At 56.7% G+C, this 26,315-nt stretch overlaps 2 protein-coding genes across 2 annotated transcripts in view; both read right to left on the bottom strand.

Moving 5' to 3' along the window:
* The window catches only part of CAPN5 (calpain 5), a 57,602-nt gene that overhangs the window by 11,333 nt on the left and 19,954 nt on the right, over window positions 1–26,315 (bottom strand). Inside the window, exons 3-5 of the mRNA XM_031016135.3 lie at window positions 18,729–18,860; window positions 2,059–2,267; window positions 397–589 (exon numbers count right to left, since the gene is read on the bottom strand). Of these exons, the coding sequence (XP_030871995.1) occupies window positions 397–589; window positions 2,059–2,267; window positions 18,729–18,860 (534 nt within the window). The remainder of the gene's footprint in view (window positions 1–396; window positions 590–2,058; window positions 2,268–18,728; window positions 18,861–26,315) is intronic.
* On the bottom strand, window positions 6,072–14,824 carry OMP (olfactory marker protein). The gene has a single exon (XM_063693401.1). It carries the CDS (start codon window positions 12,235–12,237, stop codon window positions 11,554–11,556), a length of 684 nt encoding a protein of 227 aa, XP_063549471.1. The 5' UTR covers window positions 12,238–14,824; the 3' UTR covers window positions 6,072–11,553.

The raw sequence follows: 26,315 nt of genomic DNA, 5'->3' as shown, positions 1-26,315 counted from the left end.
ATGCTACAAACCAGGGCTTTTTACTTTGCTAGAGGCAGTTTACCAGCACACCACAGGGTCTGCTAAAGTTGGGTTCGAACTTTGCTTTCACTGGGCCTCAGCTTTCTCATCCAAAACATGAGCAAGTAATGAAGTCAGGACCACCCTCAGGTGCACAGACATTCATAACCCAAGAGGATCAGAAAAGAAGTTTTGGTTGAACAGTGTGGGAAAGGCTTTTCACAGCCTAGAGGGTCTGGGCAGGGGGTTGTACCTTCCAACTTCTCCCCTCCCCCATGAGGCTGAGGGTCTGAATACGTAGGAGCTGACCAGAGCGTGGGATGTCACAGTTGTCTCCCATCTCAGTCAGCGAGGGTGAAGGGGAGGGGCCGCCTCTGGGGACTGCTGTGTTCTCACCTTGATGGAGGCACTGATGAGGCCGCCCCGGCTGTGCACCTTTAACATGCGCTCAAAGAGCTGGTTCCTCTTAGTCTCATCGTTGGCAAAGTCACCTTCGGTCAGGTCGATGGGCTCAGAAACACCACCCGTGAAGTCCACCAGTGCGTCTGCTGTGTTGCCTCCATCCAGGGCCTGGTAACAGCCTGCAAGTCTGGGAAGCAATGTGGAAAGACTTCCCAGCTCATGCTCCCCAGCCAGGCTGCATCCTTTACCTCACAGGGGAGGTTTTCGAAACTCAGAGGGGTCAAACAACCTGTTACAGTCACACAGCAGGCCACGGCAGAGCCAACACTGGAACCCAGTTCTTAACACTCGGGCCAACATATAAGGCTTAAATTCCCCTAAGCCTTAGTGGCTCAATCTTAAAAAATCAGCTGTCCAAAAAAAAAAAAAAGCAACTCTTTTCCAAAGTGCCAACAATGGTCAGGGGGAGGGGAAGGAGTTACTGTCGGATGGGTATAGACCTCCTGCTGGGAATGATGAGAAGGTTCTGGGGATAGATAGTGGTGATGGCCCATAGCACTGTGATCATAATGAATGCCACTGAATTGTATGTTTCCACATGGTTAAAATGAGAAGCATTATGTTTTGTCTATTTTACCACAATGAAACTGTGTTTTTTCAAAAAACAAAAAACAACCAAGGCCACTGGGTCGACTCCTGTGGAGTGGGGAAGACAGGCCTGCATCCACGTGGTGGAGACTCAGTGGCCACCAGGGGGCTGGCTTTCCTTTCTTAGGATTGAAAGTGGAACCTGCCAATGTGTTTTCTTGGGTTTTTGATGTTGGGAGTTTTTGTCTTTCCTTTTCCTCTCTCCCCCTTTCTCTTGTTTTCTATCTCTCTCTCTCCTTGCTCCTGCCCCTACACACACATTTTTTCAGCAAGATTGACAAATGGGCCTAGCAGGAGGAACCAGAGAGTGGCTCACCTAGAGCTGGCGAGGCTGGCCTCTGACCCCACTGCCCCTCCTCCCTCCTCCCTCGTGGCCTAGGCGTATCCCTGCCCTGCAACGGCCTGGGCGAGTCACTCTTCCCCAGGGTTCCCCACAGCTCAGCAAAACTTTGCTTGTGCCCATTCTATGCTGGGCTCTGTGCTGGGCACTGGGGACACAGAAGCAGAAGGCACGGAGCAGAAGGAGGGGTCAGCAAAGACAGAATGGACAGTCAGCCAGGCAGAGGCGGACGGTGGACAAGAGGGAGGCCCAGCAGGCGGAGAAGGCAGGCACGTGGCCCACCCTGCACAACCAGGCCCCAGCTCAGTTACCACTTCCCCAACCAAGGCCCCAGGCAGGGCATGGCAGCATGAACCTTCGAGAATGGTCCTAAATGTGAGTGCTGCCTCTGCCCCCAGCTACCTACAGGATGTTGCCTGGGCCTCAGTCTTCTCCCCCTAAAATGGGAGTAACCAACATTCCTCTCCTTACAGGGCCCAGGCCTCCACCCCACCCAGCACAGGCTCAGCTGACTATGCCCTCAGGCCTGGCGGTTGAGCCTGCCGCGTGCCTGCACCAGCCCCTCACTTCTCTGTGCCTAAAGCCCTGGCTAACGGAACACCACGAGGAGCCCATCCGGTGCCACACCCGTCTGGCCTCCCACCCACCTGCCTGCTGCTGGCACCTACTTGGCATAGGCCTTCTCCACTAGGGCGCACCAAAACTCATTGCGGGAGTTGGAGTGGCAGTAGATGAGCTGGTTGTTGACTGTGGGCAGCCGGTCATCGATGACCACATCCACCCATTCCCCGAAGCGCCAGAAGTGGAAGTGGAAGATGCCCGCATAGGCGTTGGGCTTTTCGGGGTCCCATTCCTGCTCCTTCCAGTCTGGGATGACCTGGGTAGGGGGAGGGGGGATAGGATGGGGGAACACAGTGAAGGGATGTCCGGCTTCCTGAAGAAATGGGGGCGCGTGCTTCCAGCGAATCAGAATGTAAAGGAATACTGGGTTCGGATTCCAACTCTGCCACAAGCCTTCGTGAGACCCGGATGAATCCTCCCCATCTCCAGGCTCAGGTTCCCATCTCCGCGAGGCTTGGAGGCTCCCTCGGCCTCCTTCCAGCTGTTGTTCTCAGAGTGTGTGAGCTTTCCTCTTTCTCATGCCTCCCTGCAACCTTCCCCGAGACTTCCGTCCACATCTACCACCAGCTCCTGTCTAGTGACCAGTGCCACCATCCACCCATCCAGCCCACCCCAAGGCTGGCAGCCCCACTGGCTGCTTCGCTTTCCCTCCCTCCATCCAATCAGCCCAATCTGAGCGCCTTCATTCTCCTGAAATCCATCTCCTCCTCTCCATCCTACTGGCACCACCCTGGCCCAATCCCCCATCTCCTCGCCCAGGGACAACTGTAGCAGTGTCTGCAGCTACATCTACTCTCGCCCCACATAGACCAACCCAGTCCTGTCACTTCCCTAGAAAATAAGACCCAAACTCTCAATGCACTCCCCCAGCCTCATTTCTCTGCCTGCCCCACAGCAGCCCCCACCCCTGCTCCCTGCTCCAGGTTCTTCCTTCTCCTCATTACTCAGTAGACTTCCATTTGTCCTTTAGTGTCCATCCTCTTTCTCCAGGAAGCCTCCCTGACTATTCAGATTAGGCCAGGACCCCTATCTCAGTCTCATGGCCCTTGGCAGCTCTCATCTGAGATACTTACCTTTACCAAGTTATAATTAAGTAACTCTGTGACTTTGAGCTCTGATGTTATCACTGGAATGTCAGTTCTCTGGGGGCAGGGCCATATAGGTCTCGGTCACTGCTGTGCACCCAGCACCTAGCCCAGGGCCTGACCCAGAGAGTATGTTTAGTAAACATGCATTGACTGAATGAATGAATTCAGAGACATTGACTGGGGACACTGAGACATTGATTTTATTACTTATGACGCATCTGGGAAATGCCTGTGACTACCATGACTTATCTCCATTTAATTATCACGATAACCTCTGAGTAGATGACTATTATCCAGCCCTACTTCACAGACGACAATACTGTGGCCCAGAGAGGGCACGTAACTCGTCCAGGGTCACACAGCTAGAAAATACACACATGCTTTGGAGGCAGACCAACCTTGATTTGAAGCCAGGATTCAAACCCAGATCTGTCTGCCTCTGAAAAATGAGCTCCTTGGCACTGTGGACCACTCTGCAACCAGCCCCAGGCTGGACACTGACAACCAGGTGAATCACATGGTCCCTTCCCTCAAAAGGCTCCCAATCTGGGGAGAGAAGGAGGCACCCAGGCAAAGTGCTGAGGCTACACAGGGTGCAGGCGGGGCTATACCAGAAGGGAGTGCCAGACCCTACTCAGCAGCATCCGCATTGCTGCTACAGGCGTCCCCCAAGCAGATGAGGACAATAGCCACAATCTGGGCAGAGAAGGGAAAACCCCTCACCCTGTCAAGTCACGGTGAATGACCCCTGGCCCTGCTGGACACGGGACCAAGTGGAGCTGAGCCCCATCAGGACCATAAGCAGCTCTTTCTAGAAGAAAACCACTCCAGGTATGGGGGGCACCCAGGCGGAGGAACCAGAGGCACACCAGGAGGCCGGCACTCACCTGAGTGTACAGACTTCAGCCAAAAGCTGCTCCCCACTGCATGCTCATTAAGCACACTTTTGTTTGCATCAACAAACAAAACTCTTACCATCAAAAGGGATGTTGGCAAAGGGAAATGCTCCCTAACGGGACATGTGAGACCAAGAAAATGAAAATGCTAACGGCAGCGAGAGGTACTACTGCCCTAATGGAGCCCTGCTGGGTGCCAGGCACAGGGCCAGGCTGCTCACACTAGCACCCCTGGGCCTCAGGACAGGCTTTTGAGGCGATACTACCGGAAGGTGCTGGCAGAAGGCTGCCCACAGGCTCAAGTGAGGGAGGCAGGGTTCAAACCCAGGACTTCCCAACCTGGCCACTGTCTGGAACCCAGCAAGGGCTCGACACTGGCTGTTCCTTTCCCCCACCTCCTCACCCCCACTTTTCTGTCAACTCTGTGCCCTTTCTAAGTAAAAATGCCCTGACTCCTGGCACTCTCTCCCCACTTTGCTTTCAGGACAGACAGCTGTATCAAAAACACGTCTCATGGGAGGCCAAGGCAGGTGGATCACTTGAGGCCAGTTCGATACCAGCCTGGCCAACATGGTAAAACTCTGTCTCCACTAAAAAAGAATACAAAAATTAGCTGGGCGTGGTGGTGCGTGCCTGTAATCCTAGCCATTCAGGAGGCTGAGTCATGAGAATCGCTTGAACCCGGGAGGCGGAGGTTGCAGTGAGCTGGGCAACAGAGCAAGACTCTGTCTCAAAAAAAAAAAAAAGAGCGGTTCCATACAAGGTGAGGGTTACCATTCCCACTGAACAAATGGGAAGACTGAGGTCCAGAAAGAAACAAGATCTGCCCAAGCGCACAGAGTGACAGGGAGTCCTAAGCTGAGAACACGGGCCTGGCCCATCACCTTCACCCCCTCCTTCTGCTCCTGCCCTGTTCTGAATGCTCTGGACTCCATGGCTGGGAGGAAGGGCAGCCCTCGCAGGCTGCTAGGACCTCGGGAGGATCATTAGTCAAACTCGAGGCTTGGCTCTGAGCCCTCTGTGGCTCAAGAAGCTGCTAATGAGGCTCCAGGGCCTGGAGATCCAGAGTCTGGGATCCCCAAGGGCCTCCATTTCCCCTCCTGCTTCACCGCCCCTGCACTTGGCATGGGGTGGGCCCCAAGCCAGCCTTCTCACCCCTCAGCTGCTCTGCTGTCAGCCAGGATGCTGAGCAGGAGGGAGACTGTCTAAATAGACGCGTTCACACACCAAAAACCCTCCCATGCCACGCCGGAAATCAAGGAAGCCAGCACAGACTCCCGGGGCCATGTCAAAGGATTCAGGAACCAACCTGAAGAGGTTCCTGATGGCCAAAGATGGGCTAATTTGAGCATCAATAAGGGCAAAAACAGCAATGGATTAAAACACATCAAATATGTTCCAATTCATGAGATCAGAATGATACTTACAAAAACAATTAGTCACTATCGGAGGTGGGTAGGGAATCAACTCATTTTTTTTTGAAACTGGAAAATCACAGGAAATTTATCCTGTCTCTGTAGACAAACTGTACCAGATGGTAACCAAATAGTAGATGGAGGGAAGTCTTGAACTGGAAGAGACTTCCTGCTCATAAATGAGAAAGGACTGATGCTATTAGACCACCAGCATTTTACAACCACTGAAGAATGAATGAATTTAGGCAGTGGTCACTGCTGGTTTCTAACATCACAAAAAAGAAAGATAACTAGCCATTATGTGCCCCCGAATGAAGTCCACAACATCTTCCATGATGCAGCTGTGACAAAGAAAGAAAAAAATTGTTCCTAAACCGTATAAGCTTCTAGAGCTAAGTCCCAGGTTACAGAAACGCAGGGGACAGAGAACATGTCAAACACCACCAAAAAGACACAGTCAACAAAACCCACACCATGGGAAACCCCACAGGACAAACGGCCCCATTTCTTTGATAGATAATTTACTAGGAAAAAATAAAAGATGAAAGAGCAATCAACCAATTGCAATTATGGACTTCTGTTTGGATCTCATTCAAACAAACCGTAAAACCTATGCATATTTATAGCACAAATTAGAAATTAGAACAATTACTGGATATTTGATGATATCAAGGGATTATTTTATAAGTTGGTATTATGGTTTTTTTTTTTTTTTTGAGTCCTTATCTTTCAGAGACGCATCCGGAAATATTTACAGATGAAATAAGATGCTGTCTGGGCAAAGTGCAGGGGTGTGTAGAGGAAATAAGACTAGCCATAGGCTGGCAAGTGTCAAAGTGAAGGGATGGGTGCGAGGAGTCCATCAGGCTGTGCTCGCTACCCTCTCGCTGTCTACAGTAGAAATTCCCCATCACCACGGACACCAGCCACCTGGCCCGGCAGTCCACGCTCTCAGCCTCATCCCTCAAACACTCCCTCCTTCGGGTCCCATCTACCACAACCACCAAACACCCATGCCACTTCAAGCCACCTCCCCCACGCACATGTGGCTCCCTCTGCCTCCTTCCCTTGTCTCTTAGGGGCCAGCTGAGCAGCAGCTTTGAGGCACCTTCCGCTGAGCACCCCCCCAACAGTCAGGCAGCCCCTTCTCCTGGCACCCCAGCATGGCTCTCTTTTCCCTGCCCACTGGGAGGAGCTCCTTGGGGACAGGGGCCAAGTCTGACTCATTCTCAGATCTCCAGCACCCAGCACAGGGCCTGGCCCAGCTCCAAAGCTGGCTGGAGTCTTCCTGGGAGGAAAATCCCCCACACTGGTCACAGGGCAGCCTTGACCGGCTGGTGACCTGTACACACTACTTAATACCACATTACCCACTGCGGTGCATGGCAGTGACTTCACTTTCAACGGGGCCACCTCTGAGTCTCAGTCTCCTCATCTACCTACACTACCTCCAGGGCTGTTATGAGAACTAAAGGAGACAGCCTTGGAGCTCTTTCATAAACTGTAGAGAGCTGTGCACACATGAGGGGTCATCTGTGTTGGTGTACACATGTGTGCCTTCACACAACAGTCTGAAAACCTCAGGGCTGGGAGGGAACTGAGATGACCTGGTCAACCTCCTTCCCAAGAGGAGAAAGGAGAAGCTCCCCATCACCTACTGCATGCTTACGAGGCTTTACTGACTTGGGCTGACCTGGCAGCAAGGCAAGGACTGGCAGGATCTGCCGCCTCCCTCATGACCCCCTGGGATGTGATCCACCAACGGCCACCCACGGCAGAATGGGCCCAGAAACCCCAGGGTCCCACCCATGAGTGCACCACAGCATCCCTGGCTCCTGGATTGTCCCTGGAGACTCCCACCTAGACCCAAGTGGCTGCTCTTAAATCTTCCCCGGGTAGTGGCAGACAGGACCCTCTGCCCAGCTGTGCGACAGAGTGGAGAAGGCGGGGGTCGGCAGCCCAGGGAGGGAAGCTGCTCAGGATCTGCCTGCAAGTGTGTGCGTGTGTGGAGGTGGTGTGTGCAGATGTGGGGCACAGGCAGGGAGCTTTTCACATTTCTGCCTGGGACCCCAGAGGGCCAGTGCGGAGCGTTTCTGAGCCACGCCGCCAGGGCTGTGGAATGGGGGCTACAGGGAGGTTTCCTGTATAACCCAAGCTGGGTAAGGTAAGCCACGGGCCTTTGTGAGTCCTCAAAACTAGTGGGTCCCTGGTCCTGAGTATCTGAGATTCCTCAACTCTCAGCTTCTGATTCCAAGACTCTCAAACTCCCCGTTTCAGATGCCATGACTGCAGGAGGCCAGGAAAGTGGTGGGCACCCCCTGCCTTCTTGGGAGAGCACAGCCCTGCTGCTCTCCACTGGAGACCAGGGTGTTGACGCACCACAGAGTGGCCACGGCAGGTCCTGTTCATGTGGCGGCTGAGACCGGGCAGGGACCCCCAGCCTTGGGGGAGTCCCCCTTCCCCCGGGCCTCCAGCTCCCCAGCAATCATGTGAAGGCTAATGGTCTCTGCTGGGCCGCTCTGAGGTGGCGATGGTGACGGAGGAGGACACACTCCCCCATGGCCGCTCTCTCGGACCACAGAGCCAGGCCGGGTTCCTGCCCACCCCTCCGCCCTGCGCCTGCTGCCATCGGCACTGGCCTAGGATGCCTCAGGCAACTCACTTCAGCTCTCCACAGGTTCTCCTGTACCCCCACCCCCGGGATAACTGAGAGGGGAGACCGTGTGTCTATGGTGATGGGGCAGTAACCATGGGCAAACTCAGGGAGGGAGGGTGACTGTGTGCAGGCTCCGGGAAGCTCGAGCACTTGGTGGACACTCGCCCATTTCACCCTCACAACAGCCTCGAGAGAGGTGCCATTGCTGGCCCCAACTCACAGATGAGGAACAAGCTCAGAGGTTGCCCAAGGCCATCCAGCTGGCAGGGCGGGGCTGGCTAGGTCGCTCACCACACTAGCTGCCTCTCTGGGCACAGAGCTCAGGGAAAGGCAGGTTTCTTTCCCTGCGGTTTCTTGTGGTTTCCAGGGAAAATGGGTCATTTGCCATTCCTGCACTCTGGGGATAGAGCCAGGCTTCTACTGCAGTCCTGAGGGTGGGAGGCTGGATTCCTCTGTCTCGGGCAACTCCAGGAGTGGCTGGAAGGCAAGCTTGGGGAGGGGGTGTCAGGGAGGCAGAGACCCCTGAGAGACCGGGGGTGGGGGTTGGGTGCGGGGCTGGGGAAGGGTTCTGCGCATGCTGTGAGGGGTGTGTGAAAGGGAAACCAGGGGGCAGCAGCTACTCTGAGGCGGGCATGAAAGGGGCTGTGTGACCCAGGAGAGTGGTGGGGTTGGATTTTGAAGCAGGGCTCATTCCAAAACAAAACCACTGGTGAGACCCCCAAGGCAGGGCCTGACTTGGTCTCCAGGAAAGAAGCCAGCCCAACCCAAGCCTGGGTTCTCAGGTGGGTGGGGCCCATCTCCCGGGTCCATCCCAGGGACCAGTGTCATGGGGCCAAAGGTCCACAGGCCAAGAGCCTGGCCCACCCACACCTGCTTCCAGCCCCTCCACGCCCTCTGTGACCTGGGCAGGAGGCCGCCTCCTCTGGGCCTCAGTTGTCCCTGTCCAAAAATGAGTGCGTTTCAGAGTGGTGATGAGGGAACAGAGCTGTGAGGAAGGATCAAGTGAGGCACTGAAGTCACGTGGCCTTGGGGCTACATCTTGCCCATGTCAGTCTAGACCAGCACAGGTTTGACAGTTCCCGGAGGGTGGGGCTGGAAGGACCTTCACAGAACCAAGCTGTTCACTCTGGAAGGCCTGAGGCTGGGAGGGGGTTGGGAGCTGCCTGAGGACACACAGCACATCCGTGACAGAAGCCAGACTAAACCTGGGCACAGGCCGGACCTCACCCCACCCCTCAAACTCTGCCCTTCCATCCACCCCCTGCCCAGCGGCCCTGCAAGGCAGGGAGACTCGAGATTGCACCTGGTTTGGTGCCTTCCTACCCCAAGCCCTCGGCGGCGCCCAGATGGCACCTCCCTCAGCACAGCTCTCTGCACACCCAACATGGAGGCAGCTCTGGGGCTACCAGAGAAACAGTCAGGGCCGGAGGCTCCTGGCCAGCCTCAGGAGATTCGGTGAAGCCCCTGATTATTCCAGGCCTCCTCCTTGGAAGGTGGCAAGGGCTGGGGGAGTGTGGGAAGTGGCCAGGGAGCAAGTGCTCGGGGCCATGAGGGATTGTGAAAGGGATGGGGGCTGATGGCGAGACACTGCACACCACCGAGGCCAGGGCACAGGCTTTATTGGGGACCTGCAGCAGGCACAGCAGAAGGACTCAGGCCCCGGGACAGATGTGCTGGGGAGACAGGCAGTCGGGACTAAGAGGGTCCCCAGAGCTGCAGGGAGAGCTCAAGCAAAGAGGCAGAAGGGCAGGGCCACTGCACACAGGTCTGGCCTCCCCTCGTGCTCAGCAGGGCAGGCAATGGCCGGAACTTCTTCAAGCCTGTCCCGGAATGGGCCCCAGAGCTGTGAGTCAGAAAGGACCAGTGCTAAGCCCACAGCCACTCTCCCACTCTCTCACCCACAGAATCTCAGCTCCAGCATGCTGCTCCAGCCTGCACACCTCCGAGGTGGGGCTCACCCTCCCGGCAGCCCCAGCCACAGGGGATGGCCCTGACCCTCTGGCCCTCAGTGCATCTGTTCCAGAGCCGCAAGTTCCTTGACAGCTTTGCTTCATGAGGGGAAATGTCTTGGACACATCCCTGACTGGCTGAGGACAAAACACACGGCTGGCCTTAAGTCAGGGTGCTGGGGACAGTGGCTTAGCTGTACTTGGCTGATGTTAGGTGCGGGTCAGGCACTCCCCCAAAAGGGGGGGGGCTCTCTGGGACTGCGCAATGTGAAGGGGAATGAGGCTAAGAGTCAGAACTGAATCTGATGAAAATTGTGCCTCAGTTTCCCCATCTGTTTGGTGAGTGAGTTGCATCCAATGACCCCAGAGGTTAGCATTCTGCCGTCACACCACTGCCGCCTGCAGCCCACTTGGGACTATCAGCCGTCGTAACTGCCCACCACGCCTTCGCCCTGCCCCCCTCAGTTGCACTGAAGAAGCCCAAGAAATGCCAACAGATGCTATGTCAGGAAGAAGCACTTGCCTTCCCTGACCTGCAAGCTCAAAAGAGCCTGACTCCCCAGCAGGGGATACCTGAGGCCCTGGAGAATCCACTCTCTCCAGCTCCAACTTCCCTCAAGGCAAAGGGAACCCCCTTTACTAATCCACTCCCTGTTTCACTATCTGAACTGCAGTCTCCTAGCTCAGGAAGCCCCCAGGCCAAGGTCATCCGGACCAGGCCCCTGTTAAGAGCCATCCTTGAACCAGCAGCAATGATCAACAGATAATCTAAAACTGCACTTGTTCCTAGGGTAGGAATAGACCTCTAGAATACATCCATATGAATACAGCACACTCTGTCTCATGGATATGTGTGCGTAGAGACAGATCTCTGTGTAACCTCCCCCTTCACTTCTCCACCCTGAAGTCAGGCCCAGAAGAGCCACAGCTGGGCCTACACAGCCTCCAGGGTGCCAGCCACTCTCCACTGCCCAAATCCGCCCCTGCAGCAACCCTGCCCCATATCCTGAGGGTTGTCAACGCGTTATGGGACCAGCAGCCCAGACACAGGCTCCGGCAAAGGGCACCAAGGCCAGGAAGCAGTGAATGCCGGCTTGCTGGACTCCCCGTGGAGACGCCCCATCATCTCTGTCTCCCTGACTCTGGAGGAAGTGGATGCTGGGTTTTTCAATCTCTGTCTCTGTGTCTCTCTTGGTCTTTCTCAGTCTCTCTCTCCCACAATGAAGCAGAGAGAAGGCAGATGGCCCTGGCCTCACTGTCCATGCACACTGGCCCCGAGTAGGCCTCTATCGTCTATAGCAATGCAGCAGCCAGTCCAGCTTCTAGGCTATGGAGCCTCAGAATCTTCTTCCTGTGAGCTGGAGTGCTGGCCCCAGGGAGAAGCAGAGGAGGAAAGGTGTGGGACTCAGGGGGCCTCTGGGCAAGCAGAGGACAGGCTGAGCAGCGAGAATAATGGCCCCAAAAATACAGGGGGGAGAGTGGCAAGGGCAGGGGAGAGCACAGGTGGGCTAGAGGAGAGCAGCAGCTGGCAGCTGCTGTCAGAGCTGGTTAAAAACCACGGAGGCCTTGAGGTTGGCGGGCTCCACACCCTCGCCAAAGGTGATGAGGAAGTACATGACCTTGCGGATCTTGGCCAGGTCCGACAGGCGCTCCCCAAACTCCAGGGCGTCGGCCTCGTTCCAATCCATGGCATCCGAGTCCTCCTTGCGCCAGAAGATGGCAGTGGGGTCCAGCAGCTGGCGTGTCATGAGGTTGGTGAGGTCAGGCGTCCAGTTCTGCGAGGTGCCTGTGATGGTGACCTTGCCCGGCTTGTCCAGCACGACATTCCAGCGCTCGAACTGCAGCCGCTGCTGCTGGGTGAAGTTGAGGCGGTACACAGACTCCGCTGGCTGCAGCAGCTTCTCCCCATCCTGGCGCTTCTCCCCGCGCTGCTTCAGGCTCTCCATGCGTAGCCGCATCTGCCTGGTCAGGCCCTGGTCCAGGACCAGCGGCATGTCCAGCTGCGGCTGCTGCGGCCTGTCCTCCGCCATGGCCCAAGTGCTGCTGCCACCAACGCCAAGGACCCAAGTGGGCTGGAGCCTGGGGCCGTGGACAGAAGAGGCCACCAAAGGGGGGCCCCACCTACTTTCTGCCCTTCCCTCTTCCCCTCCCTTTGCCACTGGCTCTCCCCAGCCCCACCCAGTTCTCAAAATGGGGTGTGTGTCAGGGGTGGGAGTCCCCATCTGCCTCCACCCCAGTCCCCGCAGAAGCGATAATGCAGGCCCTGCAGGCAGGCGGAAGGTGGCAGGCTCCTTGGGGACCAGGTCGCTGATGTCAATTGCTGTGGCAACCGCCCTGACTACCAGGGCTGGGCTGGGTGCTGGCTTGTTTGTGAAGATGAGAGCACTTTGTAAGTGCACTGATGGGGAGGGTGGTGGGGACCACTCCTCACTGGAGGTACACAGGAGAAGATGCAAGACCCGCAGGAGCAGGTGGAGAAGCCAGGACCAGAGAGGGCTTGGTGATTGGAGATCTGAAGTCACCTAAGCCAAACCTTGGAGCTACCCCTGACGCCCGCCTCCCTCTCACTCCTCCACACCCAATCACCAAAGCCTGTCGATTCTGCTTCCCAAACACCCCGGGACCTTCCCCTCCCGTCCCACTGACAGGATCTCAGCCCAGCTACCATATCTCTCACCCAGACCCGTGGGTCTCAAGACTTGAGTGAGCATCAGACTCACCCTCAGGACTTAACACACAGATTGCTGGACCCCCTCCCAGAACTCCTGGTTTATCAGGGCTCTGTGGGCCTGAGAATCTGCATTCCTAACCACCTCCCAGGCGACATGCTGCTGGGCCAGGGACTGCGCCTTGAGCATTACTGACCCGGATGACACTGACGGCTGGCTGTGCTGCAGCCCTGCACCATGGCCACAACAGGACGAGGCTTCACTTCTACCCAAATCCCACCACTTACTCCACGTGAATTAATCCTCAGTTTCCCCCAGGAGACTTGGGGCCGAGAAAGAATCTGGCAAATGTTTATATCCCCAGGGCCCGGGGCGGAACCAGAAGCTCAGCCTTTACACTGGGGAAATGGAAGAACTGGAGTGTGAGTGGAGCCGGAGTTGGGGAAAGAGTGGGGATGGGAGTTGGGGAGCGGCCGTCGCCACAACACGCCACACACAGAAAAGAGGACAGAGTCAAGGCCAAGGTGTCACAACGGAAAACAATCTGAAGGGTCTAGTGGACCACAAGCACGGTCAATTGTGAGATGGTGGCTAATCAATCAGTGGGATCCTGGGCTACCTGAACAGCAGAGGGGCACCAAGGGAGACAGAATACCCGGTCCTGTTAAAACCACACTGCAAGCCCTGGGGTCAGTTCTGGGGGTCATTGGCAGAAATTCCCCCAAGGGTATTTGAGAGAACCATACAGCTAGATGTCAAACTGCCTGATCCTCACAGAACCTTTTGCTTTGTAGCTGGAGGGGCAGGGGAGAGGGGAACAACTTGGCTAAGGAACTACCATGGGAGGCTTCCCTTTCCTCCACATGGGGGAGCTGTTTCTAACCTTCCCAGCACCACATTCTGCTTTTTATTTGTTGAGTTGCTCAGTTTTTGCCTGTGACACACAGTCCTGAGAGGGTAGGAAGTGTGTCTTGTCATTACTCTAGGCCAGCAACCAGAACGGGGCCTGCCACACAGAGGCCTCAGAAATGCTTGTTGAATGAATGAACGAATGATCGAATGAATGAATGAATGAAGGGATGAATGAGTGAATGACACTGACAAGGGACAGGTGATGTGATGGACCACGGGGCACAAGCCCAAGGCCAAGAGGAAGGTGGGCAGGTGGAGAGACAGTACACAGGTACTGGCCAGGGCCAAAATGAAGTGAGCAAGATGGCTGGAAGGTGAGGTCAGAGAGACTGGGCCTTTGGCTGAAGACCTCCGGGCTGTGGCATGGCAGCAGGTGACTGAGGCGGCTGAAGGTGAAGGCTGATGGAAAGGAGATGGAGAACTAAGACAAGGGTAAAAGGGCAAAGCGAGAGGGCAGGACGTTAGCCACATGGACACAGTAAAGCCTGGGACACAGCAGTTCTTGGGGTAGAATGGGCTGGGAAATGGCAGGAACCAAGCCCTTTGTGCCCAGGTGACTGGCCAGGGCAGCTGGCTGGTGGAGACAGCAACACAGTGGGCTGAGGGTGGGAGTCCAGTGAAGGAGCCAAGTGCTTGTATGGGGACGCTGTGGTCCGGGCAGCACTGGGGAAGGAGGATCCCCTATTTCTGGATCCTGAGGGATGGGGTGAGGGGGGCGTGATAAGCTTCTACTGATGAGGATTCAGGGGCACAAGACCCCTGGGGAGGGTCTGAGCAGAGGGGCACCGACCTTCTGGAGGCCGAAGGTGGGGGGCAGTTGTGACGGGAGCTTGAGTCTCACAGACTGGGCAGGAGGGACGAGCGGTGGGAGCCAAGGGAAGGCCTGGGGGGAAAAGGAATGGAAGAGGGAGGGGAGGAGGCAGAGGGGGTGGACTGAGGCTTGTGGGCAAGGGAGCGGGTAGGATGCAGGAGGCTGCAGCTGGGGACTGGGCCCACTGATGTCCACAGACCTCTGCTCAGCCATCAGACACCTTGGGAGGACCCACCCAAGGCTGGATGTAGCAATGAATACAGAGAAGAAAAGGAAGCTCTAAACTCGCAGATGTAATTGCAAAAATGCATATAAAAAAACAAAACAAGGCTGGGCACAGTGGCTCACGCCTGTTAACCCAGCACCTTGGGAGGCCGAGGCGGGTGGATCACCTGAGGTCAAGAGTTTGAGACCAGCCTGGCCAACGTGGTGAAACCCCATCTCTACTAAAAATACAAAAATTAGCCAGGTATAGTGGCGGGCGCCTGTAATCCCAGCTACTCAGGAGGCTGAGGCAGGAAAATCACTTGAACCCGGGAGGTGGAGGTTACGGTGAGCCGTGATCGCACCATTGCACTCTAGCCTGGGTGACAAGAGCGAAACTCCAACTCAGAAAAAAACCAAAACAAGCAAAATCCTCTTTAACACCAAGTGGAAAAAAAACTAGAAGGAAACACAGGAAACCCGTAACACTGATTGTGTCTGATGAATGAAGACCTTAAGCGACTTTGTACATCCTTGTACTTTTTCAAGCCTTTCGTCCCCAGTACCTACTATGGTTCTCAGGGCATAGCTGGTGCTCCATCCATGTGCACTAAGGGAACTGCTTGATAACTAAAAAGCAGGAACTGCTAATATAACCGGGTCAGGGACAGAGTGGGAGGCACTTTTTAATTTTTTTTTTGAGATGGAGTCTCGCTCTGTAGCCCAGGCTGGAGTGCAGTGGCATGATCTTGGCTCACTGCAAGCTCTACCTCCCAAGTTCATGCCATTCTCCTGCCTCAGCCTCCCAAGTAGTTGGGACTACAGGCGCCCACCACCACGCCCGGCTAATTTTTTGTATTTTTAGTAGAGACGGGGTTTCACCATGTTAGCCAGGGTGGTCTTGATCTCCTGACCTCGTGATCCGCCCGCCTCGGCCTCCCAAAGTGTTCGGATTACAGGCGTGAGCCACCGCGCCTGGCCGTGGGAGGCATTTTTTAAATGCCCCCACTGGCCCCTCCCAGGCCCCACCCAGGGTTGCTCACCCCAGCACTCCCTCCTAGAGACACCCAGGCATTCGACTGGGACTCTGGTCACTTCCATGCTTTTTTTTGGCCAGGAGCTGCCTGACTCCTCCTGGGTCCAGGCCCGGCTCCGTGGCTCAGAGCAGGCATCAGGTCTGCCCCTGTGCCCGGGGCTGCTCCAGGCTCCAGAGAGGTGAGCTCACAGCAGACCTTGGCTTAGGCCAGGCCAGGACCAATGGCAAATGTTCAGCCAAACTGTCGCAACCTGATTTCAAGTTCCTAAAACCGGGTCACCTGAAGTCCACTGCCCTGCCCTCAGGGAATGTACCATCAAGTCGGGGAAGCTAAAATGCCCCCATCAGGGATCCCGTAGGAGCAGGGCAGGAGGCCAAGAGATGTCTGACAGAACAGAGAAACAGGTGGGCCATCTAAGAGGGGGCTGGGGAGGGAATGTAACAAGTGCAGAGAGCGCGAAAGGCAAGGGTTTGCCTTCCTCTGGCCCCTTTAATCCTCCACGACCCTGGGCACTGGAAAGGTCAATTTACACTGAGGACAAAAACAGCTAGCAGGAGACCTGGTCAGAATCAAATCCAGGTCAGGCTGGCTTCGAATCCTGTGAGGGGTAAGGGTGGCTTGCTGTGGGGGCGTGTGTGTTGGGGGCGTATGTGTCGAGGATGTGATGCTCAGTGTGTCTGAGGCTCAGAATCCCCAAGTGTGAGGTGGGGAGGGCAGGGGTGCAGCTCAGGCTCGGCAGCCCCCCCACTGCCCTTCCATGGAGAAAACAAGGAGGCCCTGCAGGGCAACAGGCCCAGAAAGTGAGGGGTGACAACAAACAGAGCCCAGTCAACAGGGACTAGGGACGGAAGGCGCAGTAATGAGCTCCGCAGGGCCCCACGCCTCCTTCCGGGACCCATAGCACCACAGCAGCACAGGAGGCAAAGTGCAATTAGCCAGGAGCGCCCAGACCTGCCCTGGCCTCCTTGGGACCCAAGCTGCTGTAGGAGATCAGCCTCCTGGCCCTGGCAGCCTCCCAGACCAGCCAGGCCAGGTGCCCCAACTCCCTGCAATAGGAACCTTTGGCCCACAGATAAACACAGGCCTTAATGACAGGCTTCCTGCCTGCAGTCCTGGGCCTGTTCTTCACTGGTGAGAGGCGGAGCTGCACCAGGAACCACTTGGGGCCAAGCCCAGGGCAGGACACATAGGCTCCCACCTACAAACGGCCAGACAGATGGCCTCTCCTGGGGAGACTGGAGTCAGGCCCAGCACCACAAGGCCCTGGGAGGTCTGGGGCAGCAAGGCCGACCATGGGGCTGCTGGGTGGTAGCTGAGTCCAACAATTTGGAAAGGAGCTCTGTTCCCAAAACTCTCCTGAGCCTTCTCTACTCCAGGTCCCTAGTGGGCTCAGCAGGGACATATACGTTGGGCCAATTCTGCCTGTGGGGAGCTCACCTCACGGGGGAGGTGAAAGATAAACAGGCAATTGCAGGGCAAGGTGGGAGGTGGGGGGCAGCCCTACAGAATGCCCATGTGCCCCTTCAGCCCCTGACTGAGCCCTCATCTAGTGGGGGGGTGGGCTCTAAGGCAGGGGGACCTTGTTCTGAGCTCAGAGAAGGGGGTGGGAGCCTGGAAGCTGGAGACTGAGGACTGGCCCTACACCCAGAGCACAGAACCAGGCCCCAGCCCTCTCTGGGCCTTGAGGCGTAGAATTGAAATGAGCCAACGGGTGGATCTCGAAAGCCCTCCTGGCTCAGGTGCCCCTCGAATACCCACATCCACACGCCGCAACCATGGCCTCTGCCAAGGCCCCAGGGGCCCTACAGCAGGCAGCTGCTCCTACCCTGCAGGACCATTGGGGCTAGGCCCCAGGGATGCCCACCCTGGAGTGGATTTGAGAGGTCACACCCCCCCGTTCTGCAGACTCAAGAGCAAGACACCTACCAGAGTCTCAGCCTTGCCCAAGGGCACTGCTCCCTCTGATGGCCAAGGGATACCTCAGAGGATGAGGAAAAACTCTGTCTTGCACAGGAGTACCTGTATGTTCTATGATATTAATTATCATAATGCTGGTAGGCACAGCCACCTTTGGCCAAGCACGATGCCGCACAAGGCATGTTGAGTGCAGCATCTGGTCCTACCCTCACCACTCCCCGAGAGACAGCTACTCCGATTGTCCTCATTTTGCTGATGAGTAACCTGAGGCCAGCTCCAAAGCTCCCAAGTGCTGAGGCTCACTGCCAAGCCTGGGAGATGCAGATGTCCAGTGCTCCTCAGCCCCACTGCCAGCCCCTCCCAAGGGATGGCAGAAGGGCAGGGATGAGCAAGGGGCAATGACCAGAGTCCCCCTGCAGTCCCTGCCAATAATTCTTCAGGGAGCCAGGGTCTGCCTCCACTCCAGCCTCCCTGCCTCCTGTGCATGGAATCTAAGGCTCTGCTGCCAAGTGCTGGGATAGGAGGTTGGGTTGCAGGACCAGAGCCTATTCTTTCCAACCCAAACCCTTTGGCCCTGGTCCAGAACACCAGCAGCTTGGAACTGTGCTGGGATAGGAGGTTGGGTTGCAGGACCAGAGCCCATTCTTTCCCACCCAAACCCTTTGGCCCTGGTCCAGAACACCAGCAGCTTGGAACTGGGAGTCATGAAGCTGGGGATCACCAAACCACCCTTGCTGAACAACTGGGAAAAGTCAGGCCCAGAGGAGGACAGCAACCAGCTGAGTCACACAGCAGGTCTGTGTCTGTCAGGGGTCTCCTGAGCCCCATCAGTGGTGTCTGCACACTAAATGTGATGCACACAGCTTCCACATTTCACAGGTGTGTATTAATCTGCCCAGTGTCCCCAACAGTGTTGGGGGGGACACATTAGAATGACCTTGGGAGCCTGACAGATTCCCAGCGCCTGCCCCTGGGGGTTCCCAGCTGAAGGGTGAGGGATGGCAATTCCGACGCTCGGCCAGTACTGGGGGCCCCCACCCCATCCCTGGCACAGGCTTCTGAAAGTCTCATCTGCCACATTCAGGTTCCGCCTGTCTGGCAGTGAGGGCCACAGGCTGCGTTCACACTCCCCCGCACCCTGCCCACCCTGCCCCAGGCCTCACCTTTTGCCACAGCGACTCCCGGGAGGCAAGTGACGAGCAGGCTGCCACAAACCAGCAGTTGCCCACCTGGCCCTGGTGCAGGTCGTGGGAGCTGATGCCATCCACAAAGAGGCGGGGGTCCTCACAGATGTCCTGCGGAGAAGGCGAGGAGAGAGCGTGAGGGGCTGAGGAGCATGCAGATGCCCCCCATGGCAGGAGACATGACAGACACAGACGTGACAGACACAGACTGGCTGTGTGACCATCAGCGTGGTGATTCACCTGCCTCCCACCACAGACTCGGGGCCCCATAGGGCCCGTCTGCTCCCCGCTTGCCCCCAACCCCACGGTCCTGCCTGGGATGCCCTCTCCCCTTCCTGGTCGGAGAGTGCTCTTCCGCTAAAGGTTTGCTGATGAAGAACCTGTGGGAAGACGTCAGAGCGCTGGACCCGCGGCACTGCCTTCCTCCTACCCGCCGCGCCCCTCCCTAACCAGCAAGAGCTCCGTTCCCTTCCTTCTCTAGCACCAGCAGCCTGAGTGCCCACCCCCGCCAGCCCACAGGGGTACAGCAGGTTCAAGTGGGGTGGGGGTGCGGGCACGGGACAAACACCCATATCCCAGGTGGGGAGCACAAAGCAAGGGGCCAGTGGGGAGCGGTGGGCCAGGCCCCGCATGGCACTTGCCTCGCATAATCTCATCAGGTCTTCACGCCACCCAAGGAGCGAGGAGTTGTCATTCCATTGTATGGGTGAGGAATGGAGGTTCAGAGATGGACTGTGACTTGTCAAAGGCACACAGCAAGCAAATGCTCAAGTGGAGCAAAAACTCCTTTTTTTCCTTTTCTTTCTTTCTTTTTTTCTTTAGAGACAGTCTCGCTCTTTTGCCCAGGCTGGAGTGCATGGAGTGCAGTAGCGCAATCTCAGCTCACTGCAACCTCCAGCTCCTGGGTTCAAGCAATTCTCCTGCCTCACCCTCCTGAGTAGCTGGGATTACAGGCACCCACCACCACGCCCAGCTAATTTTTATACTTTTAGTAGAGACAGGGTTTCTCCATGTTGGCCAGGCTGGTCTCAAACTCCTGATCTGCTGGCCTCGGCCTCCCAAAGTGCTGGAATTACAGGCATAAGCCACTGCACCCAGCCTCCATTTTTGTTTTCTACGGAGACTGGTGGGCACGGCCCAAGAGGCTGCTCCATGAGACGCAGTCAGGGAATCCGGCCAGGGCAGCCGCTGACCTGGGAATGATCCATGAGCAGCCATCTGCCCATGCTGTGTGGCGGGGGCATGGTATTACACCTCCCTGGGCCTCAGTTTCCTTATCTGTAAAAGGGGATATTGCCCACCTCTCAGTACCTTGGTGAGGATGGATTGTGGTGTCAGCAGGATGCCTGGTACATGAAAGTTATGTCTCAGTGTTTGCCTGTCCCCACCCTCCACCATACCCACAACCCCTGGGGAGCAGTGGCTTCCTCAGCTCAGTGAGGCGATGGGAGAGGAAGAGGGGCCTGCTCTGTTCTCAGGCCCAGCCCTTCCTAATTTCTGGAAGCCCCGTGCTCTGCCTGCCAAGAGAGAGGCAGCCCAGGGGGGCTCCAGTACCAGGTGCCCTCTGCACCTGACCCTGCCCAAGGAGCTCTGGCCTGGGCTTTCCACCTCTTCTTGCTGTGGGGGTATTTTCCTCAAAAGTCCCCTGAGGCAGTGCTGTGAAAGGGAAAAGCATGGGCTTTGGCTTCGGACTGGAGACTGAATTCCAGCTCCTCAATCGGCAATCTGGCGAGCTCTCTGAGCCTCGGCTTTCTGATTTATACAATAGAAACAACAATTTCTTTATGTTGTTGGATTTTGGGGTTTTTTGTTTTTGTTTTTGTCTTTTTGAGACATGGTCTCGTCTGTCACCCAAACTGGAGTGCAGTCACAATCACAGCTCACTGCAGCCTCAACCTCCTAGGCTCAAGCGATCCTCTGGCCTAAGCCTCACGAATAGCTGGGACCGTAGGCCCACACACCACACTCAGCTAGCTCTTAAATTTTTTGTAGAGATGAGGTCTCACTATGTTGCCCAGGCTGGTCTCAAACTCCTGAGCTCAAGCAATCTTCCCGCCTCAGCCTCCCAAAGTGCTGGGATGACAGGCTTGAGCCAATGTGCATGGCCAATAATTTCTACTTTGCAAGGAGGAATCAGTGTATGTAAAGTACCAAGCCCAGGGCCTGACCCAAAGCGAATGAAAGTCTCCTTCAATTTTCAGGTGCTAGGAAGCTATGCCCAGACCTCTATGGGTGGCTCCAGCACCAAGAGATGTAACCAGGAAGGGTCAGCTCACCCTGTGTTCCCTCAGCTGTAATCATCCCTCCCCAAGGCCTGAGCCGGGGGTGGGGCCTGGCCTGATCCCTAGCCCTGGCCCAGGGAACAGAGCAGGCCCCTCTTCCTCTCCCATCGCCTCACTGAGCTGAGGAAGCCACTGCTCCCCAGGGGTTGTGGGTATGGTGGAGGGTGGGGACAGGCAAACACTGAGACATAACTTTCATGTACCAGGCATCCTGCTGACACCACAATCCATCCTCACCAAGGCACTGAGAGGTGGGCAATATCCCCTTTTACAGATAAGGAAACTGAGGCCCAGGGAGGTGTAATACCATGCCCCCGCCACACAGCATGGGCAGATGGCAGCAGCCCTCTGTCTGCCTCCACTCCAGCAGGCGCTCCTGAGCTAGTTCCATCCCAAGAGCTTCTGCGGTCCTACCACAGGCGGCCAGCAGAGGGTGGCAGAGGCAGGAAGACAGAATTTGAATGTCTGCTTCCTGCTGTACAACTTTGGGCCTCACCTGTGCAGAGGAGATAAATGGTCATCCCAGCAGTGCTGTGTAGGGACTCTACAGATCGTGGAGCAGAGCAGTGGCAAGGGAGAATGGGGAAGAGGGCTCCTAGTTCCCACCAAGATGGGGACCCTGCTGTCCCCTCTGCCCGGAAGAACCAGAGTTTTAGAGGGTCAGAGAAAGGGCTAGAATTCCCCCAAGGGCATGAGCAGCTCCTGAGACCTGGCCCCTCCTTCCAGTTGGCACTACAGGGTGCACCACGGCCAACCTGCACGGCGGCTTCTGCAGAGCACCGGTCTAGGAAACCCAGTGAGGCCGCCTGGTCTCATCCATCCCCAACGGCACCCCGTCAGGAAGCACAGGCAGGAAGAAGGGACTTTCCCTCTCCTCCCTGCTGCCCTCCTGTCTTCCCTCCCAGCCCTGGACCACACCCCACACCCAGCCCATCCTCTGACCCAGAGGGAGCTATGACTTAGCATCTGTTCGCTGAGGCCAGGAGGGCAGGCAAGACCGGGAAGGGAGAGGGGCTTCCATATACGGAGGACCCCAGCCACATCATGCCACGGAAAGAGAAACAGCTACCACCTGGCATCACCAGGGTCTACAGCAGGAAGTGACTCAGGTGTCCCTCCACTTCAGATCCTCCCAGCCAGTGTCCTAAGACAGACACACGACTGCCCCATCCCACAGAGGAGGAGGCTGAGCCCAGGACAGCGCAGTGATGCCCAAGGTGACAAGGCAAGTAAGTGGACGGATCCGATGGGATGCCCTAGGTCTGCTGGGCTCCCAACCAGGGTCTCCCAACACTAAGCACCACAGCTGGGGCAGACCCGAGGTGCAGATTCAACCAGATCTGGGCCCCAGATCAGGGCTCTGGCCCCAGACACTTCTCCAGTCCTTGAGAGACAGACCGAGCTTGGGAGTCACGATTCCCAGATTCCATCACCCTGACTTGCTGTGGCAGAGCAGGAACCTGGGGTTAATCGTGCAGCCTGGGAAGGAGCAGACAGAGCGGAAGGCAGCCAGGCATGTTCCCACTGCCAAGAGAGGCTCAGGGTCACCAGCTCTAACCAACAGAAACCACCTGAGGTTGGTGGCACCTGGAGTCTGCTCTGGAATCCAGGGGCCACCTTGGGGCACCTGTAAAGGAACAATAATAGAAATATCTCACAATGACTGGGCACCTGCTATGTGGCAGGCACTGTGCAAAACAACCCTGTGAGATGGGCACTGTTGGCATCCCCTTTTTACGGATGAGGAAACCAAGGCACAGAAAGGTTAAGTCACTTGCCCAGGGCCACACAAGAAGAGGTGAACTGAGATTCAAATTCAGGCAGTCTGGCTGCAGTCTCCAGGTAGACTAGGTTTTTTGTTTGTTTGTTTGTTTGTTTTTGTTTGTTTGTTTTTAGATGGAGTCTTGTCCTGTCGCCCAGGCTGGAATGCAATGGCGCGATCTTGGCTCACTGCAACCTTCGCCTCCTGGGTTCAAATGATTCTCCTGCCTTAGCCTCTAGAGTAGCTGGGACTACAGGCGCCTGCCACCAACACCCAGCTAATTTTTCTATTTTTAGTAGAGACATAGTTTCACTATGTTGGCCAGGCTGGTCTCAGGTGGGCTAGGTTTTATGGGTGACAAAGCCACCCTTCCTTCACCTGTCTCCCTGCACCTGTCCTAACCCAGCTTAGGGGGTGTCTCACTAGATAGCAATGAGACCAAGGGGTTGGGGAAGCCCAGGCCTTCACCTCTGCCACCATGGGGCCAGGCTTCTCAAGCCTAGTGTTTGCCCTTCCACTTTTCCTGGGCCACTGGCTGGACATAGGTCATAGAGTGAGTCAGGAAAGGTCTCTGCCCACAGGCAGGGATCTTGAGAAGGAGCCAGGCCCTGACCCCCCATGTGAGCAGAGCTGTGACAGCAGTAGCCAGAGAGAAAACAGAGGAGGCTGCCTGGAGGCAGTGATGCTGGCAGAGCAGGCATGGAGAGTGCTGGTAAACAGGGAGGTTCAGGAGGGAAATGGGGACCCGAAGTGTCCTGAGGCAGACACTGCCTCCGAAATGGTCCTCAGGTGCCAGGGGCCCTTTATCTGGTGCCAGCCACCTGTGCTCCCTTCCATCCTTGTCCACACTCTCTGGGTTTCCTTAGGGTCCCCACCACCAGCCTGTGAGCTCCTAAGCAGGGCCCAGGCCTGACTTTGCCCACTTCTAGGCTTAGCAAAGCTTGGCAGGTTCCACTGGGGCTACAGACAGGTCCCTGGGAGGGAGGGGGGACAAAGTGGTACACAGGATTGGGCTGTACAGGGGCTGCCCCCGAGGGCTAGGGGTTGACCATTTCTCCAGGCAACACAGCTCTAGGACAGCCTTCTGCACCTGCAGTCACCGCTCCCCTGCTCAGCCCCTCCCAGCCTGTTAGACCAGCTCCACCTGACAGGCCACAGCCCAGCCCACCTCCCTCCTCCCTTCGTGGCACAACAAGAAATTCAGGTTTCTAGTCCTGGTGTACAAGGCAAGGCAAGGCAGCAGACTGGATCCACGGCACCTGGGCTATATCCGTAGAGGCTCCCTCCACGTCCGTCCTCCCCCACTCTTTGTCCATCCAGCTTCATCCTAGTCACCACCCTCCTGGAATCTAGGATCACAGAAGGAATGAACTAGACAGTGGGAAACAGGTCCGGGAAGGACACAGGACTTCCATCTGGGACTGGAAAGGGAGTTGTAGCCTACAGCCCATCCTCTCTGCAGAAGACTTGCCCTCCCCCAGCCCTACCTCCTTCTCCTCCATGGCAGTCCCCACCCTTCAAGGCCTCTGAAAGCTCTCCCTGACCCCACTGAACCCCATCTCTGAGCACATGCCCAGAAGGGGGTCATTCCTGGGCAGTTTGGCTGGGTGTGCCCCCGCTGCCAGGCCTTGCTGCAAACTGACTATTCTGTGGCATGAAAAGGCCTTATGTTCAGGGAGCCGAGGAGTAGGGCCATCTCCAGGAAATGGCTTGATGGGCAAGAGTCCCCGGGACTGGGCTGAGGCTGGGGCCCCCGAGACTGCCCTAGGGGAATTCTGGAGGTTCCAAATCCAGTGTCTGTTCATTAGTCCCCCTCCCCCGCCCCACCTTGTCCCCTCTGCATTCCACCAAAGGACCTCCAGGCTCACACCCAGATGTGGGAGAGACAGCATGCTGGATGAGGGGATGTTGCCCCCACGGGGTGACAGGAGGCCGCCTACCAGGGCCCGGGCCCTGAGCGAGGAGGAAGGACACCGAGCTCCCAGGCCTGGGGACATTCTCCATTCTCCGTGCATCTCCCCAGCCAGGCCTGTGAGGGGCCGGCGAATGGCCACTGTACTGGAAAGAACAAAAACATAGCGAGCCTGTGGGTGAAGGGTGTGGGCTGAAGGCAGGTGCCCAGGTCGGCACCCAAGAGGACAAGGCCTGGTCCCACCTGCAGAGTCAATAGGAGATGGGATGTCCCAGCCAAGGTGGCTCTAGGTCCCCAACACAAAGTTGCCAAGGAGAAGACAAGCAAGAGAGGGGAACCAGTTTGTCACCTGCCTCCCATGTGTATGACACCACAGATACCTCAAGTCATTTTGGTTTCCAGAAACTGTGACCAGCAAGAATTATCCTTCCCCAATTACAGATGAAGAAACTGAGGCCCAAGCAGGAGTGACTTGTTCAAGGTCACACTTCTAGTAAGGTAGGGCCAAGGCTGCAGCCGAGTTCACTGTGGCTCAAAAACTAGCCTCTGCATTCCATCTGAGAGGCAGCGAGGCTGGGAGGCTGGCTGAGGAGACCCTCTAAGAACAGAGCAGCCACTATAAGGACCAACTCAGAGAAGGAGCTGGAGGGGATGGACGGGCATGCAGCACGACTTCTCATTTGTAAACAGGCGGTCACAGGTAAGACTCCATCGAAACAAGGCTGCCTGAGGCCAAAGTTCCCTCTCACTGGCAAGCAGCTGGGCGTTAATGATAACCCACTGGGCTGGCCCGCCAAGCAAGCTGAGCCAAGCCTGCTTGACTTCCTGCTCCACAAACCTCCCATCCCGTTAGTGGGGCAGGGGCTGCCTGTCCTGCAGGCTTGTGGCTAGCCAGTAGGCAGTGCCTACACACATGGTTTAGGAAATCCAGGCAGTGCCGTGGACCATCCACCCCAGCCTGGTCTGAGTCCCCATCGCTGCTGCCCCTTGGGCCCCACTCACACAGCTCTCTGAACACCAGCCACCATACGCTCTCTGTCACCTGCCCCCACATCCAGGGCAGGGCAGCTCTGCGTGTCTAGAAAGGGCAGGGCATCAAGTGAGCCAGCGAGGAAGGCAACGAGAGGAGGAGGTGTGGCATGGCTCCTGAACCCACAAGGAAAGGGGCTCAGAAAGGGCAGCTGACTCCCCTGGGTCACGCAGCAGGAGAGTACCAAGCGGGCCACCCTGGCGTCTCCTCCTCTCACCGCAGCAAGCCCAGCCTGCTCCCGCCAGGCCTCACCAGCCTCTTTTCAGAGCCACGGACCTAAAATGTCTGGGCAATGGCCAGAGGGCAGGAGGGAGTCAGGACGGGGGTAGCCAGGGGATGGAGTGGGAGGAGGGCGAAGAGCTCGAGTGCCCAGCCCTCCTCCCCACAGCCAAGGCCTCACAAAGGCCCTTTGAGGCCAAGGCCTCCCTCCCCACCTACTTGACAAAGGAAGAGAGGAAGGCGTGGGAGAGGGGGCCCGAGAGGCAGAACTCTTGTGGCCAGGCCAGGAGGCTCCTGGGCCTTCCAGAGAGTCAGTACAGGGCCAGAGATTCTGTTACAGCTCTTGGGACTGAGGTCAAGG

This window comes from Gorilla gorilla, chromosome 9 (genome assembly GCF_029281585.2).
Source record: "Gorilla gorilla gorilla isolate KB3781 chromosome 9, NHGRI_mGorGor1-v2.1_pri, whole genome shotgun sequence".
In the NCBI taxonomy this organism is placed as follows: Eukaryota; Metazoa; Chordata; class Mammalia; order Primates; family Hominidae; genus Gorilla; species Gorilla gorilla.
Note: the sequence above shows the minus strand (reverse complement) of the source record. Positions and strands in the feature narration are given on the sequence as shown.

Bases quoted from the DNA above. Each gene is read 5' to 3' on its own strand.
- OMP (XM_063693401.1), bottom strand. From the start codon at position 12,237: ATGGGGACTCCCACCCCTGACACACACCCCATTTTGAGAACTGGGTGG.